General features: G+C 34.8%; 1 protein-coding gene across 1 annotated transcript in view; it reads left to right on the top strand.

Moving 5' to 3' along the window:
- Positions 1 to 19,310, top strand: part of MTCL1 (microtubule crosslinking factor 1) — a 119,351-nt gene extending 100,041 nt beyond the window's left edge. The window contains 5 exon segments of the mRNA XM_088130690.1: positions 881 to 1,183; positions 5,629 to 5,660; positions 5,922 to 7,455; positions 17,924 to 18,038; positions 18,041 to 19,310. Coding sequence (XP_087986816.1) covers positions 881 to 1,183; positions 5,629 to 5,660; positions 5,922 to 7,455; positions 17,924 to 18,038; positions 18,041 to 18,090 — 2,034 coding nt within the window. The 3' untranslated portion in view covers positions 18,091 to 19,310.
- The last annotated feature ends 309 nt before the right edge of the window (positions 19,311 to 19,619 follow it).

The following is a 19,619-nucleotide window of genomic DNA, read 5'->3' as shown; positions in this document are numbered from 1 at the left end:
GACTATTCTCTTTCAAATTCACTGTTATAGTGTTATCTCCTGAGACACATCAAACCTAATTTTATCCTGTCTGCAGCTGCAAGTTTTTAGGTTTTCATATTACATGTTTCACAGTTCATTTTTCTTGTTCTCTAATTATGAAGAGAAGCTTTTTATTATTCCAGTATGTTACATATAAACATAAAACGTAATGCCAAAACCTAAACAATATTCATTTAGTAAATGCCTACATTGGTCTTAAATTCAGCGCATTTAATTCCTGCAAGCTATTTAGCACTCAGGCTAACTGCAAGACTCGCCCTATGGCAATATGCATCTCAGAAAGTGTTCACTGTCCTAAACATGGTGGTACTAACTCCATCAAGCGGAAAGATGTACAATATCCACACAATATAGTGTCCATGGGGTTTCTTCCTGCATACAAAGTCAACAAAGAAGCATATATTTAAAAGTCTAAATAGAATACTGTTGCCAGGATTAATTTTCCATCCAAACTGCGACAGTAGTGCCTGCACAGAGGCATTCACTGGTTTAGACTTTTTATCACATTCATTTTACCCCTCTCCAACTTTTACCCTAAAGCAAGTACAGGAAAATAGTATTTTAATGCAACAGTAGCAGTGCAACCCTTTCTAGTATTTATTCAGATACAAGTTTCATTTAGTCTAACCAATGTACAATTTTAATCTCTGCCTTTATTTATTATAACAATACAATAATTAAGTTTCATATAAATAATGCTAATATAAAAAAAAGATGCAGTAATAGAAAGGAATAAAGTAGCCTGAAATACTAAGATAGACCTTGCATACTTTCTCTCTCTTTCTTAAGAACTCTCAGTCTGTATTAATTTTTTGTCCATTATTAATCTCTTTCTCAGCCTCAGAAAGTAAATCCATCAAGGGGGGACAGCATCCTTTCTGATTCAAAAGAAACTGCCTTTCATTCATTTTCAAACCAAGGGAACCATCATGTGCCTCATCCATTGGGGTCAAGGTCCTATTCTGATTCAGACACCATGCAATTTGAGGATCGATCACTGTCTAAATTGAAAGAAAGTGACAGATGCACTGCCACAGAAAACCTATTTCTAGATACATTGTCCCTTGATTCTCCAGATGATTCTGATGAACCACAGTCTCAGAAATTGGAACGAGAGAGATTCTTAACTTGTGTAAATGAGGTAAATGTGCCTTGACTTTTATGGTAAAAGTATGCTATTCATGACAAAATGTTTTCATCAAATGCCTATAGTTTATAAGCCAGTGGCAACTTCATCCTCATCTTTATTTTTATTACCTACTGTGAACTGAAATGAAATATCAGTAATGTGTAAAGCTAAGCACTATACATAAAGTAGTAAAGTAGTCAAATAATATTTTTGAAGTAGTGAAACTATACAAATGATGGGAAAATATGCCTTCTTGTGCTGCTCTCTAGGCGGCCTGTTCTTGTAGATATCCTTAATGTATATTCATCTTTGAATATTTATTTATTTTATTTATTTGGGTATTTGCATCCTTAGGCAAATACCTAAATCAAGGGGAAAGGGTTTCACAAAATACTACAGAACAGCGATTATATATGTATGTATATGTGTGTGTATGTATATGTATACATGCATACACACACATGTACACAATAACAGATATGTTAAAATTTGAACAGTTCCCTGAATCATTTTAAGGCAAATTTCAGCATACCAATATGTATATTAGAGAAGTTAGGGGAAGGGGGTTCTAATTTGAAGAAAATTAGATGGATCTTTATATTGTCCAGAGGGGCTTGCAGTTGCATGGCAAATATAAGCTCTTCCATGGACTTGAGGATGTTACTTATCTCAGCACCAGAACAAGGTGTTCTTGATAAGATAGGAAAGTTCTCCATGGGGAACACTGACTAGGTGATCCAATTCTCTTCTTATATTTCCGCTCCTGGGCTTGTAGTGAATTCCATTGGAAGAGAAAAAAAGCATTCTATGGGAGATATTCATGCTACATTCTTGTGGATGGCAACTTTTGGAGCTGAAATATTCTCATAGAAGTTGACATAATTTAAGAGTTTGCTCACAAGTTTAAACTGGAGGCCAAGGCAGTTGCTGTTTTGCCCTTTGCATGTTCTGTAGGAGTCCATTCTGGCAATGCAGCTATCCTTCAGAACCTAATTATGTATCTGCCATTCCTTGTCACTTTCACTGTCATATTCTCAAGGTCCCAAAACAAATAGTACTTAAGTGGCGGGAAACTTCAGCAGCAACTGTACACAGTCTGGTACCTAACACTGAACAGTTAAATTCCCAGTCTAAGCTTCCTGGTAGAATGATGCTCTTGTATTGGGTGCTGTGTCTTGAACTGCCCTTCATTAAAGCTGTCTCCTCCTGGGTAAAGTTAATTATGTGGTTCAGAGTCAACTTCATAGAGAAGTTGACTTGGTTTTTGAACTAAACAACCTTAATGCTATAAATGGACATGTTCTTTATTTGACCTTCTGCTTGGTTATAGATCTTTCCAGACTGTTTTCTGTAAGCCAGTGCACCTTATTGATCTAGTGCGGCAGTTCTCAAAGTATAGTCTTGGAACCCCTGGGGTTCTACAAGACCCTTTCAGGGGGGTTAGCAAAGTCAAATAAATAAATATTTTTAAAATTTCTCAGTTTTAATTTCTAATACAGTAAATATTGATAGATATAACCCACATAAAGAATCACTTGTACAGCTAGATGGGCAGCATATATACATTTGAAAATAAATAAATAAACCCAAGCTCTTTGGGGTCCACAATCATTTTTAAGAATATAAAGGGGTCATGAGACCAAAATGTTTGAGAACCACTGGTCTAGTCCTGTCCACTGATCAAAAAAATGTCAGGTTGTGTACATGATGTGATGCTTTACAGAATTCAGCAATTTGTTATGCAATTTGGTTCATTAGGCTTCAGAACAAAAGTGGAAGCTGGAAAGATACTGGAAAACTTCATTAATTAAAAGCATGAAAAGCATTACTGACTTGGTAACTCTAATATAGAACAGATTTAGGGCCATGTGGGCCAGTCAGCTAGATTTTATCTGAAATATAGTCATGTGATCCAGTAACCTTTTCAAAAAAATGTAAATTTTTAATCCAGACCTAAGGTTAAGTATCAAAATATTATTCTCACCAATTATTTTACAGTAAGGGAAGCAACCTTGCTGCTGCCATTCAGTGTTTTAGTCATGTTTCCAGCTAATTACTGGGCCATCTTTATGACAAACATTTAGAAGAGCCTCAGGGCTTGTCTTAAAGATAGTAAGTGCAGGGTGGTGCACTAAAAGAAAAATGTTCTGTTTGTTTTTTGTTTTAATTTGGGAAGTGGGTGTTCTTTATCCATAGAGAATGAATTATTGTTGCCAATAGTATTGCTGTGATTGTGTGTTACTGAATTTACTTCAAAACAAAAGGTATAAAAATGATACCGCTCTTATTTCATGGTGTTTTTTTTAAAAAAAAGTCACTATGCTATTAATACAAATAAAGCCTCAAATGGTGCTTTGATAGGGTTTCTGAAACTTTGTGGTGCCGTGACCTCTTAAAATAATTAATCCTTGTGCCCCACTCCCCATGAATGATACTGATGATATTGATCATATTGATAAAAGAATTAAACATTCTGCAATTGTGTAGAACTTTTTACACTAGGCAATTTTCTATGTGAGTCATCAGGCCTTCAAAATCCTATCAGAAGCCAGCTCTCCATTATATTCCTGGCCAATAATTTTGATTGTCACACAGCAGCTTTTATCATATAGGACAGGACAGGAGTTCTAAGAAATTTCAAGCCTGCTGCTGCCTATTCTGCTCATCTACCCCACTCATTATCACCTTCTTTTCTTCATGTGACACCTTCTCCTCTGCTGCTGAAGTAGCAGCTAAAGCCCCAGGCTAACAGTGTCTTGTAGGCACCGTCACTACTGAATAAAACCTGAACTATCACTCTGCTACTACGATTGCTATTAAAACTTGGGGCTTTTATCTGTTACTTAGTCTGGGAGGACAGGCAGGGTCAGAAAAAAAAGGGGTGGCAATCAGAGTACAGTAGGTGAACAGAAAAGGCAGCAGCAGGTTCAAGAGGAGTCTGAAGCCAGGCCTGGACATGGCTGCTAATGTGACAACCATGCCACTGTGACAATCAAGATGGCTAGTCATGGAACAGCACAGAAAGACAACTTGTCCAGGCAGAGTAAGAACATGGTCTTGTCCAAACCCCCTCCAAACTTCAACCCTCCAGAGCAGCAGTCAGAGTTTAAGGACCTCTAAGTTGTGGATTATGTTGGTGTTGTTACATTAATATTGCTCAGGCATGGGTTGGAAGGGAGCAGAATGTAACATCCCATCAGTTTCCTGGCCTGGTGGGTTTTTAAGAGAAATTCAGTGGGAAAAGAGAGAGACTATGGCTTTGTGATGAGAATATACAATTAATGGCTTCTTATCCATAAATTTACTAGGAGCTAATTGATATCAATAAACAAACAGAGCATATCCTTAAGTGAGCAAACAATGTTTAAGGGACTTTCTTTTCTTTTGCATTAGTGCTATCAAATGGTGCTATCAGTTCTGTAGATATTTTTTTCATACCAGGTAGGTTTTCAGATGTCATGAAATGTGACTTTAAGCAGCAAGTGTACACTCACAGAGGACAATAGATAGGTGCTATTGCAGGGTAGAATATGTGTGAGAATGAAGATCACATCTGTTAGCATACTTCTAAATTTTTCCTAGGGAAATGCTACAATATTGTTTCTTTTGTCACCTAGGGCTGATTATGGGTATGATCTAACTCTGAACATAAGCTCACAGAATTTTTTTCATGAAGCAGCCCTATTTAGACATCATCACACATATGCGAACAGATTATCACAATTTTACTGAACCTCAGTCCATAAAGAAAAATTAGGAAATATAATTCCTTCCTCTGGGCTTTTAATAACAGCAGTTTTTTAGCTCTCATATTGTGGATGCTATCTAACATTTGAATATTTTACTAAGACCCCAAATCAGTATCTTTTTAACTCTGCTTCAACAAAACAAGAGTTTTTAAAACTTAGTCATATAAATTAGAGCAGAGAAGTATTTCCTGTGGTATAGCAAATGTCTTTATAGTATTTCCAACATGAAGAGAGCCCTGCTACACACATAATAGCAATCATTTTCAGCTAGTGTCATGTATAGTGAATAATAATGAAACAATGTGCCCCAAAAGTAGATTTTTAGTTCAAATCTTAACATTGTTAGATTGTTAATATCAAATACAATAACATAGAAAAGGAGGTTTATACATGCAAATATGATTTCTAATATATACCATTTGTCTTTATGATCATTTTATTGTAATTAAAAGACATTTGAGAACAGAAGGCTATGATCAATCTTTTTTTCACAATGCAAGGAAGACTTTAGTTAATCAAATGGTGAATTATTTATACACATGCATTTAAGGCAGTGATTCACTTTTAATTATCAAAATATGTAGAGAGGATTTTGATACATTCTTCAAAGGATTTTCAGGTATCTGAACAATTAAGTAAATTAACGCAAATACAGCAACAGATACACATATATGCAAGATCAAAATTAACTCTTTATTTTACCTCCAGGAAGAAGAAATGCACAAGGGAAATCTACAAAGGTGAGTAAAGATGAACGAGAGAAAGAAATCACAAAATGAACTCTGTGGTATATTAATACACTTACCTATATATGCAGTGAGCTCAGATCTATTTGAAAATTACTCTTAGAATCTTTCCATGACAACTGTATGTTATTTGTTTGTTTATTACATTTTATGCACAAGCATCCAACACTCAAAATGAAATCTACAATTTAAAGTTGGGATGGATCGGTATTTTTTAAAGGATTTTCATATAATTTCCTTCCTTCCTTCCTTCAGGGCAATGTCAGTTTCCTCTATGTCAGAGTTCAAGCGTTTGATGGACATTTCTCCCTTTCTTCCTGAAAAGTCTATACCATCCTCTAATACCAAAGAAGATACAACACCTCCATTATCTCCTGATGATTTGAAGTACATAGAGGAATTTAACAAAAATTGGGATTATAATAATACCAGAAGCCAGAGTGGAGCTTTAGAAAGGCCTTCAGATACATGGGCAGAAAGGACAGAGATGGGAAAGACAGGAAATAATTCTGTTCCAGATCCATTCCAGCCATCTTCATGGTACCTTACCACAAGTGTTACTATGACAACTAATACCATGACAAGTCCTGAACACTGCCAGAAACAGTCATTGAGGAGCCACATTGTTACAGAAAAAATAGGAGTTAGAGTCTTCCATAGTCCACCAGCTGTTCGCAGGTTTGATAATTCACTTGTCACTGGCAATGAAGGGAAAAATCAGCCTGAGACAGACTTTTTATTTCCTGTGACCAAAGCTAAGGGAAATGTGGGTGAAATAAAAAGCGCTTCATCAGAAGTGTTTGGACGATGGTCTTGTGACCTCTCCAAACATCATAATGATTTCCTAGAAACTGGACTTCATCCGATTGAACATCCTATCTGCACTACAGTGGGCTTTGCCTCATCCTTGCACAATCTGGAGCTGTCGAAAAACATGAGTGATGATATGAAAGAGGTAGCTTTTTCTGTCAGAAATGCAATACATTCAAGCTCAACAGATCTTCAGTTCAGAGATACAGCTTGTCAAACTAATGGGATGAGAACAATGGGGACACAGACTACTCAAACAATCAGTGTGGGCTTACAGACAGACACTTTGCGTACAATAACTAGCAGTCCACATAAATGTCTGACACCAAAAGGGGGGTCTACACCTGTTTCATCACCATCAAGAAGTTTAAGAAGCAGGCAAATGGCTACTGCTATTGAAAAGATCCAGGGCAAATATGAACGGACATGTTGCTCTCCCAAATACGGCTCCCCAAAATTACAGAAAAAAGTTTGTTCCAAAACAGATCAGCCAATTAACCGGACATTACCAAGCACACCTCAGAAAGGATTTAGTGAATCTGCTTGGGCCAGATCCACCACTACAAGAGAGAGTCCAGTTCATACTACAATAAATGATGGTCTCTCAAGTCTATTCAATATCATTGACCATACCCCTATAGCTTATGATACTTTCCAAAGATGCTCCAGGTCCAGCAGCAGGTCAAGATCGGCAGAACCCAGGCCAGAACCTGGGCCTATGCAAGATATATGCACAAGCATACGTGGCAGGTCGCCCAGTCCTCTCCGTTTGGGCACAGAACCACAAAAAGATGAAACAGGTGAAATAAGTATCAGGCAAGATTTATCTGTTCCTCCAGGATACACTCTAACAGAAAACGCTGCCAGAATCCTGAACAAGAAATTTATAGAGAATGCCTTAGCTTCACACAGCCCTCCAAGTCTTAGCAATGAAAATCGCACAAAAGAAATAGTCAAAGTTGAACCAGGATCCATTGAGGTAATAAGTTTTATCCTTATATTAGTAAAACAAATTAGAAATGTTAATGCTATTTATAAGTGCTGCTTAGTACATATGCTCACATTGCTTTGACTCAAAAAGAAATGGATTGCAATTTTGTATGTTGTGTATTTTGGAAGAACTTGACAACATCATTACCTTACAAATGGATTTTTGGAGACATGGTATTTCTATATGATAAATAACAATGCACTTAAAGTTGGATTTCTAAAATGAATATAGTTCTGTGAAAAAATATTCACTCCCTTTTGGAATTTTTGCATATTTTTGCCACTGAATATTATCAGAGCTTCTCATGAGCCCTAATGATATACAGAATAACTCTTAGTGAACAGATAACACTAAAGGTTGGTGCTTGTTTCATTTATTTCATAAACAAGGTGTTCAACAGTATAGAAAAATAATTACTCCTTGATTCAGTTAATTCAATTAAAGGGATAACTAGGGTAGTTATTGTTATTATAGTTATTATTAGGTCATTGAACAATCAGAACTGATTTATGTATAAATCTAATAAGCTTTGGCTTTCATTATTATGATAATGAAGTTCTCACCATACAAATTCAAACCATGCTGTCCTGAAAATAAATTTTGAAAAACCTCTGCTGTTTGGTAGTGTTTGTCCATCAGACTCCTGCATGAAGCTCTGAGGACAATCAGTTGCAAAGATACACAAAAATTTAGCAAATTAGAAAAGGGGATGAATATTTTATCACAAGACTATATATCCTGGTAATGGTTCTCCTATCTGGAAGATAGCAAATATATCAAAATGCCATTATTATAACTTCAGTTTTCATTAATCCAACCTCAAGTATGTTTCACATAAAAATGTTTATTATGTCTAGTTAGTATGGTTAGAATTGCTAAAAATAGCTATTCTAAGTGAAGGGTGCATGTTTATTAATATCAGTTACTTTCTATATAGATTAAACATTTAATTCTTGCAGACCTTCCTACCTGATGCCCTTCAGATGCTTTGTATTTTAATTCCCTAATTCCTCATTTTGAATTATCAACACTAATGAGTAGGAAATTAATGGGAAGTGAAGTTTAACCCATCTAGAAGATTCCAAGTTAGGAAAAGTTCAATATAGCATTGAGGAAATGTTTTTTAGATATCACACTTTGCCCCCACTCTACTCCATCCTCAGATAACTTAGCTGCAAGGAATGACTGCCTAAAATGTACATTGATTAAAGAATTGAATGTGAGGTTATAATAAACTATCAGATAGAAAACAAGTCTGCATCCTTTGAATTACATACATTTGCTAATGTAGGCTTCCAGACTGTTTAGATTCCTACTTTGTGGAATCCACACAGTACTAAACAGAAACTGGTTTAGATAATGTGGAGAAATGTGGAGAAAGGAAGTGCAAGTGAACTGCTTCCAGGTCATGTAGAATGAGAGGTGGTCAGTAGAACTGGCATATCCTGGCAGGGAATAAACAGTCCTTTTCCAAATAAAAAAGTTTAGGTTTAGGAACAGAAGAGGAGCTACAGCTACTTAGGGATGGTTGTTTTGTTTTTTTTAAGGTGCTATTAATACATCACTTTCAATGAATTTTCATTATAATAACTAAACTCAGTTTATTATATTAATTTTTGAATTTGATAAAGCTAGTCAACCTTTAATAGATAGAGATATTAAATACCTCTAATACACACTGTTACATTAACATATATCTAACAGTGTGTATTAGAGGTATTTAATATTTCTATCCATTAAAGGTTGACTAGCTTTATCAAATTCAGAAATAAATACTTATAAAAATAAGATACTTTTATATTCACAGATTCCCAAAACATTTATCAGATTGTCACAAATAGAAAAAGCGCAGCTACTTATATTGCAATGCAGTAATTCTTGTTCTAGTATCTTTTGAGTGGACCTTGTCAAGATGACAGCAGCTTCATACTAATTGATTTATAGTGCAATTCTATGGTATTTTCTTAAAAAAACCACTGGATTCAATTACTTTTTCTCTCAAGTGTGTATTGTTTTGTTTTGTTTTTTTTGCTTTGCTTTATTTTATTTATCTATATACTACATTTCTGTTTATTCCAACAACCCAGGGTGACTTTCAACAATAAAAAGCAGAGAGTACAAACAGGACTAGTTCAGAAAGGTAGTTGGTATACTAGTTGCAACTGTATAAACATGTTCCTGATCACAGCCATCAAAAATAAATCCAGTGATAATTGGATATCAAGGAGCCCTCCCAAACTGTGAACATGTTCAGTGCAACCCCATTCAGAACAGGATTTCCTTCAATCTATTAGGTTGACTAACTGCAAGAATTACATTAATAAATCTATTTACAGGTCTTTACTCCAATATCCTATTAATGTCATTAGTACTTCTTCCCAAGTGCTGTTTCTGTAATAACTTAAATTTTCCACAGATGTGTAAATTCTTAAAGGCAAACTTTGAAAAATACAGCTTCAAAAGACATATTTTCAGAAAGTGTTATGTGTGATCAAGTTTACAATCAGAATTCACTTACCGCAAAAGGCTTCCATTCAGAATTCCTTGTTCAGATACATTCTTGCTCAAGTTTAGTAACTAGGTTGTAACCTGAAATGACATTCTGTGTAAAGTAAAGCCATACTTTGTCAGGCATACTTTTTGTTTGTTTGATGAAGAGCATTTCTTATTTTTCCTTGTTAATCAATTATTTTGAAGGACAGTTCTGCTCTCCTAGCAAGGGTCTTACTGATTCTGAACACTTGAACGGAATGCTATTTAGAAGGTTTTTAGTATTTTATTTATGTTATTTCCCACTGCTTTCTTCAAATGATTCAGTTAGGAAGCATTCTGTAATACTTGGTAAAGTGTAGAGGACTTCTGGGAAATGCAGATATGTATTATGTGTATATATATTAAACACTTAGGAATAGGTATTCTTTAACTTGTGCCAAGGGCTAGATACTAAATTCATATCTATAAAATGCAGTTTTAAGAATAGCTGGTCCATCATTTCATTAAAATTCTAATTATTAAGCCGCAATAGAGATACACTGAGTCCCCTTCTGTAAGTTAAACAAAAATATTTTCCAGTTTGAGCTGGAAGGAATCTTGCATATATTAGTCATCAGAATATTTTTTTCAAGAGTCTGAGAAAGAAAAAAGTTGTTGAAGAAAGTCATATCATCTGACAAAAAGGCTAGTTGATGTAGTGTTCTCCCCTCCATTTTTTCTTCCTAATAACATAATTTTTGCTGTTTTGCCCTCTGACATAATTTCTATAGTGATAGTATATGGTAGTATATTGTTTTCTTTACCTTATATTTCTTTTTCTCTTTCCTAAATAGAGCTCAGAGGCAAAAATAAAATAGCAAATTCATGTCAGTGCCATGCAGTCCAGTATTCTTAATCTTGGGGTGGGGGGGGGGGAGAAACTTTCTCATCTGGGATCAATTCTGATTTAAATGAAAGTTTGCAACAGATTCTAACAATTAAATGTACACTTTATGATCATACTCTCAAATTAGGGTGTGTCTGCATTTGTTTTCTCAATGTAAAGTTAACAGTTTACCTCTTTTATATAGCCTTGCTAATTTAAAAAAAAGGTGTTAATAAATTAAATTTGGAGAGTGCTTCAATGCTGATTAAAAATTTCTTGTTTAAATATTCATTCCAAACTGCTTGCTTTTTTTCCCCTGTCTTGTCTGTGTCCAGAACCAAACTGTCTTACTAACTGCCCCTTGGGGACCCTAACCCTGCCTGCCTCAGTACTGTAAGTCTTTCCTATCTTTGTTTCCAAAAGTCTTTACTTAAAAAAAGAAGAAAAAACAACATTTACTTGGTGGAAAAGTATGAAGTAAATATGCAACAGCATTCCTGATATTAGCAAGAAGTGGCACTGAATTTTAAATGGACTAGCAAGACTTTGAGTCCTGGATTGTCTTTAAAATGTTTCTTACTGATCATTATTTATATGACTGCTCTCAAATCACTGAATCTAAGTGTTTCATCTTAAACCAGGTTCATTCCATGGAACTTGGTTTTCAGAAATATGCTAGATTTAGGAGTCTGCCCCTAATAGCCATTTTGAAGGTTCAAAGGGATATGTTTTATCTTTGCTATTTTCATTTCCCAAACATTTTTGCATCCACTAATGTAATTTGCATTTTCAAAATTGACACAGCAATCATAGCTACAGTGCTATAATTTACTGCTTGTAAGGCAATAATGTAAATTCATCTATAGGATCATAGTCAGTAAAAGTCATTCTAGAAGTCAAGAGGCTAGAAGTAAAATGGCAAGAATTACATTTTCTGTATATTTAATATTTAAGGACTAAGAAGATATTTTTATTCATGGGATGATTTCCATTACAGCATCTTAGCTTCATCGTTGCAAAAGCTTTCATTACATAGAGACTTAACATTTTCATCTTAAATGGAAAGAAAACAAGACACGTAAGGAAAAAGGATGACATCATTATCTCATTATCTGATTCCATTCTAAGGGTGTGCACAAACATACAGAATTGAGAGATGGGACTTCTGGGAACTTTTCCAGAGTTCCAATTCACAGAAGAAACCAATTCCAAATATTTCAAGTAAAAGCCAATTATGCATACTATTAATATGCTGGAATAAGCATAGTTTCTAATCTGCTTGAAAATGTAGATGGGGAAGACAGAATGAATAGCTAGTTTTTTTCACAGTCAATCATATTTTCTTACATTTAAGTCACATAGAGTTCAGTTGAAACTATGCCTGATTAAGAGTGTGAAAGATAGAAGAACTTTATAATATTTAAAATGTATAACATATCTAAAGTAAACAGAAGGCACAAAAGCACATTCAAATTACAGATTGGTATGCCTATCAACTCCCCCCGAAGTCCTGCTGTGCTGCCTCATCATGGTGGGGGGTGTTCCTGGGAGGGATGAGAGAAGAATACCAGGAGTGTATGCAAAGAGTATATATTCTCAGTAGAATCACCTAAGGGGTGAAGGTCATCTTAGCTGCCCAGTTAAAACAACCAAGCACCTATACTGGGCAACAGCAATATAGAAAGATGCTAGAGGCAGATGATCGCTTTAGTGACAACAGCAAAGGAATCAATTCATACTGTATGGGAGAAGGCAGTGGTAAACCACTTCTGCACTTTTACCAATAAAACCACATGGATAGGAAGTATAAAATGATTGATGGTATAGTGCCAGATCATGGGCCCCTCAGATCAGATCGCAGTCAAGACTTTAACATTACAATTATCCAATGTTATGGTTCAACCACTAATGCAGAAGAAGAAGAGGGTGTTGAGTTTTATGATCAATTTCAATTGGAAATTAACAGAACATGGAAGCAAGATATGCTGCTTATGATTAAAACCTGGAATGCCAAAGTTGAAGATATTAAGGGGAAAATGTAGTTGTATGGCTTAAGAAACCTAAATGAAGCAGGAGGATGATACACTGATTTCTTCCAATCTAATGATTTCTTCATTGCTAACACTGTCTTAAACAACCAAAATGACACCTGTATACATGGACATCAACAGATGGAGTACATAGAAATCTATTTATTTATTTATTTATTTATTTATTCCATTTATGTGGCCACCCATTTCAAACATATGATTCTGGGTGGCTAACAGAGAATAAAAACAAGATAAAAACATCAGAAAAACAATAAACAACAAAGATAGGAGCCAAGATAAAATCAACAACACAGTCAACATAATGAAGATACAGGCTCAACCGTACACCCTGGCCTCAGGCTTAGCAACAAAACCAGGTGTTTAGGGCTTATGGAAAGCCTGGAAACTAGTCCAGGCAGTCACCAGGGGTTAACAAGGACTCAAAGGCACCAAAAAAAAAAAAAGATAGCTTCTGTATTTTAGGATCAACCGTCAAGAGTAAAGGAACAAGCAGTCAAGTAATAAGCCACAGTATAGCACTTGGTAGAGCAACCATGAATACCTTAGAAAGGATATTCAGATGCTGTGATTTGTCTATACCTACAAAGATCAAATAGAGCAGGTAATGGTGTTCCCTGTGATACTCTACGGAAGTGAAAGCTGATCTTTGAAGAAGCAGAATAGAAAGAGTTTTGACACTTTTGAATTTTGGTGTTGGAGAAGATTCCTGAGAATACTATGGACAGCCAAGAAAACAAATGGATCATCAAACAAATCAACCCAGAGTTCTCACTTGAGGCACAAATGACTAGGCTCAAATTATCCTACTTCAGACACATTATGTGAAGACTGTAATGCTCTCTAGAGAAGACTGTAATGCTGGGAAAGGTGGAAGAAAAGAGAAGAGGATAACCAGCACTAAGGTGGATGGACTCTGTTAGAATGGTGATGGGTGTACCATTGGAAGACCTGAAGGGCCAAGTTAGGGACAGATTGTCCTGTAGAAAATCTGTCTATGTGGTCGCTAAGAGTTGACACTGACTTGATAGCACATAATCAGTTAACATCTATCAACTGCATTGCAAGTGTGGGAAAAAGATGGATTCTACCTGTGGAAGGAAAAAAAATGTGATGAGTCCTATTTATTTATTTATTCTGAAAAGCATTTTACTGCTTATCATGATCCCAGCTAAACCATTTATTAAAAGAAGCTAATGCTGAAATATTTAGTCTTTCCTTCAGAATATAATGTATCAATCACACCATTCATTTTCTAGAAAATCAGAGTGCAAGTAAAGCTAATTTATGCTGGCATTGAAAAGAAATCAGTTTGTTGTAGTGGTTAAGAAGCTGAACTAGAAACTGAGAAACTGTATGTTCTAGCCATTCCTTAGGCACAGACACTGGCTGAATGACTTTGGGTCAGTCACTTACTCTCAGCCAAACCCAACCCAGAGTTGTTCTTTTGGGAAATTAAGGGAGTATTATGTACACCACTTTGAGTTGCACAAATAAATCTGATTAATATAAGTCACAAAGTATATGTTTTCCATGCTGTGTAATTCACAGTGAAGGCTGTAAAAATATGATTGCATTTTTAAACAATCGGTGAATTTATTGCAGAGCCAGTGTATTCCCCATCCTTATATTTACTCCAGAAATATCCAAAAATAATGTTCACCAGGAGACACACAGCATACATACTGGCTGAATTAACACAAAGCACTAGATTTGGCTAAAATTGGATAGTTTGTAGTTCAGCATCTTTCATGCACCAGGGCATAGCAAGGTATCAGAACACATGATTTGTGTTTTGTTAACCTGGTTTTAGGTTTTTTAAACAGGACTACACTGTGTGAACTTTGAATCAATCCTCTGCAAGAAATACACTTTGTGCACTAATGGCATCCTGAACTCTAGTGTGTAGAATTACATGTTCATATACCTTTAAGAAACAAACCAAACAGCACACTTAAATATACCCATAACCAGTCGTTATTCAATGAAAGAAGATATAATCATGTGTGTAATATAATTGGAGTGCACTTTGTTTAGAAGTACGGAAGGACAGAGAGGGAAATGTCTAATTCTACATTTCTGTGAAAACAGTGATAAAGAGTCAATTGAATTAGGAGAAAGGCAATTATAAGTAAATAAATGTGCCTCATTCTGTGTAACAAGAATAATTCAGGATAGCCTGAAATGATTGAAAATGTAAATTCACATTGTTCTACATCATAAATTGGTTTTTTGTTTTTGTTGTAGATAATAAGTGAATCTGCCCATTGTGGTTTAGTATTGTGTGAACCAGATCATTATAATTTATTCAGCAAGCCATGATTAAAAAGTTCTGGATTAATGCTATTATTTTAATCAAACTTTTAGTATACCTTTCCCTGGATATTCTGTTAATACGTTTCCTAAAAACAGCAGTTTTAGCATATCACACATTAGGGCAACATTTTAACTATATGCCAGTTTACAATTTTTTTGAGTAGGTGGCTGTATTCTTACATTTATTGTTTCTTTAAAAGCTTTTAGAACAAAAACTCTATAGATTTGTAAAAAAAAAAAAAAAAATCCTGGCCATTCCTGATCTTAAATGCTGGTGAAGAGATCTTGAGGAGTAACCATTTATCGTGATCACTGTATATTTAGCTCTTGTTGAAAGTCTGACTCTCCAGCGCAAGGTAGCTTCAAGGAAATATGGGATACATGTCAGAATTATATATCATCTTTCCTGTTCATTTTCAGACAACATTGTCCACAAAGTGTTCTAATGTCTTCCATCTCTATAGTGAAGCACTTGATCCTTGAAGTAGCTTAAAGACAACAGCATGAGTGCAACAATTTTTTCTTCATTTCATAACATTCATCTTTTGCTTCCTTATGCTGTTTCTCCTGTGTGCCATTCTATGTGCAATTGCATGAAAATAGATGACACTGAATTTTGATGGGACTTCTCTTTGAATAAACAAGTTAGAATAGTATTTGGTTTGCTTCAAATCACATTATCGAGTTCCATTTCCTGTAGTCTTTGTTTCTTCTTTGTTCCATACTTATAGCATAGTAGAATAAATCCATCACTTTATTTAGCTTGTGTTTTTGGCACTTGCCATTCCATAATCCTACCTATGTGTTAAAAGATTCTATTTTATATGTTGCTGTGTACATTTTTATCACAATGAGTATAAGTTTGCACATCACTCTCACCTGCATAGTAACTAGAACTTCAGTGAACACATCTCTTTATCTCAGCAAATTCAACACTTTCTTGCTTTTAGATTTTTTTAAGGTGAAGGGCTTTTGATATTCTGCTTCTGTAACTTTACACCTCTGAAGTTTATTTTACCTTGCAGTACATTGTGTGCAAAATGGTTTGTTCTGTGTGAAAATCAATCCTTGTTAACAATCATTATCAGCTCTGAAATATAAATAAACTGCCAGTGTAAAATACTACGTATTTCAAACACAAGTAGGTCTTAATATAGTGCTAATATAATTTGATAATTGAATAACCTTCCATTACATTTAATTTTCCAGTTTTCCCCTTTAATAGATTCATGTTTCAGTTTAATTTATGCAGCTACAAAATCCAGCATTCTCATGAAGCAATCTGTTTAGTTAAAATTCCAAAAATGGCACCAAATGTGTATCTATAGCATTGTTGTTTAATTGCACTGTCTCCAATTTTTTAAAATGAACAATAATCAAGAATTGTGGGAACAATGAGAAGGAAGAACATGTTCATCTCTCACAAGTACAAAAATATCTAAAGTTGTCTTTAACTGGAACTGTTTACATAGAATAGTTCGAAATTTGGGTAGATAGAGCTAAAAGTTACCAGTATGAATGCAACATGGTGATTCTACTAGTAGCATGTGTTGAGTAGCAGTGGTTTATATAAGAGTGTTTTAAATTCGTGATGATGATTAGTGAGATATCAGATCTTTTTGCTCTTTAGTCCAAATTAAACTTTAATATAATAAAGAGGTAATAAATTCTGTGTCTATTTTTCAACTAAATATTCTATTTTAATTTGAAAGACCATAATCCTTAAATAACCTAACTCAGGGCTAACATAACAGAGAGTATCTTACAGATGCTGGAGTTGAGGTTTCACATAAAATATCTGCCTCTGATCACATATTTTAGCTACATTTTGCAACATATTTCATAACAGTGTTGATAAATATGAATATATAATGGGAGCATCATTTTCCTGGATTTATATGCACCTATTTGGACCCAAACTGAATGTGGTTGCAGGAGATTTGTATGTTAAGATGAAATTTGAATAGCATGTGGGTGCTTTGGGGCCTTTTTTTGGATTGGGATAACAAATTCAGAAGTATTTATTTATCTATCTATCTATCTATCTATCTATCTATCTATCTATCTATCTATCTATCAGTCAATCATATTTATACAGCTGCCCATCTCACACAAGGTGACTCTGGGCAGTGTTATTCCCCCACTGTTTAGAAGATTTGTAGGAAAGCATGAATTGGTGGCTTTCTCTCTCCTATACTGCTATGACACTGTTCTTCAATTTTGTGGGCAGGACTTAGACTGGATTTTACCATTGTCTTGTCTTTACCATTGCCGTGTCTTATTTATGTGGTTATAGAATATGAGTGAATAATTGTTTATCAGATACACTAGATCATTTACACTATAGTAGATCATTTAAGCCCATGTAAGCTATGGTCCTCTAGATGTTGCTGAACTACAGTTCCCAGCATCTTATTATCATTAGTCATGCTACCTAGGACTGCTAGGAGCTGATGATTATGAGAATTTAAAGGACCACAGATTGCTTTACTACATATAACTCTTTTCTTAATCCATTTTACTTCTTATTGGCTGAAGGTGGAACAGATCAAACATTTCAAAACAATATACAAAAATGACTTTGCTGCTGCTTTGCTTTCCTTTTTGTCAAATTATATATGTACATATTTAATATTGTTTTCATTCTTTGTGCAATGTGTGTATTATGTACATGTTGTATGTATTATGCAATGTATGAATTAGTAAATTTGTTCCTTTTTTTTTCACAATAAAGGAACTACCTTGTTCTGCACTAGCTCCATCCTTAGAATCCTGCTTCTCCAGACCTGAGAGACCAGCAAATCAGCGCCCACCTTCCCGATGGGCCTTACATTCTCCTACTGCCTCACTTCCGAAGACTATGTAAGCCAGGAACTGCTATTGGAGAATTCAAACCAATGATGCAAACCTGCATGAATTATCACATAATAATTTGCTGTCTTTTGTATGATAGATCCATTATCATGGCCAATCTCTGTCAGTGAGAACAGATCAAGTTCCAGTGGTCAAGGAATGTTCTAGAATACAGCTTCTTAGTATACAACTAGAGAAACCGTGATGTTTCTAGAATGAAACAGCTAATGTGCCTGTTAATAACTTATTTTTTCATAGCTCAGAAAACTATTTTTGCCGCCATTTTTTCTACACACAGTATATTAACTAAAAGGATCTAAAAGCTATACAGATAAAGGTAAGATTTTAAATAAATAAATTTTGTTTCAAGAGACAGTGAATCTGTTGTCTCTTGCTCTCTAACTGCTGACTGCCTTCTGATACATTTGCACTGTTAAGATTTAGGTTATTTGTCTATTTTTCTGTCTTTTTGGTTTAATCTCAGACTCTTAATTTTATTCAGTTTGGTTTCATTTAAAAAAGAAATTTCATAAAGGTGCTTTAGCATGACTGAAGCAGTAAATGTTATAAATGAAGGAAACCCTTGAACTAGTTGACTAGAGTTATCTTAAATTAGAAGGGAATATAGAGAATATGAAATGTTTAGAAAAGGGAAAAGGAAGAGAGGAAGTGAGCTGTACAGTAAACACACACTCAAGATCTGCATGTTGTTAGATGGTTAGCACTTTAGTGAATGTACATACTGCTTCTGCACTCTCACTGTCTAGATCTCAGTCTCTTTCACTGTTATATGATTGTGAATTTATCTGTACTGTACTTTTAATGTTGGTATTCTTGATTGATTGTACAAAAAGGTTTTTAAATAGTTGTCAAATAGTTCAACTGAATATGTACAGTGTTTATTGAAAACTTCCCTTCTTTGGGGGAAAGCACTGAGAACTCTGGGTATACTAAACTGTAACTCGTCTTGTTTTAAGAGTCTCTTGAGACCATGTGGTGTGGAAATAAACTCCTCAGAATTTACAGATTCCTGGAGCTTCTTGAAGTTTGTTATAATGATGCACATATTTAAGCAAATCATCAAGTTTTCTCAAGACATTAGAAAAATGAATAAGAACAATGTTATTAATAGCGTGTATGTAAGAGAGAATTATTAGTCATTAGGATGACAGCTGTTTTTCTTCATATTTCTTTTGATAATTACTCTGTATACCCGAATAGTATTTGATAATGGGAACATGCTAATAACACCTATCAAATAGAATAAATTAAAAGACAACTTTAAAGCAGATTTGTATTTTTTCATACACGTCTCTTGTAAGAAATAATAGAGCAAAGAAACTTGGTAATTTCTACTGACACTTTTTATATCATTAACACGTACAAAGAATGAGAACTTTTTTTTAATTACAAGGACATTCACTCTAATAGCTGGGCAGTTGAGACTGCAAAGCAGATTAGAACCATATGATCTTGCAACTATTTTTCTACTCTCTTTAATGCCATATTGTCACATATACCTCCTGAATGGTTGCCTCATCCCTGACTTTCCTTTTGATGCTGTTTCAGTGGCCTTG

Source organism: Python bivittatus, unplaced genomic scaffold (assembly GCF_059951505.1).
Source record: "Python bivittatus isolate LINGU-HERP-01145 unplaced genomic scaffold, Pbiv_v1 ctg000840_np1212, whole genome shotgun sequence".
NCBI classification, from domain to species: domain Eukaryota; kingdom Metazoa; phylum Chordata; class Lepidosauria; order Squamata; family Pythonidae; genus Python; species Python bivittatus.
Note: the sequence above shows the minus strand (reverse complement) of the source record. Positions and strands in the feature narration are given on the sequence as shown.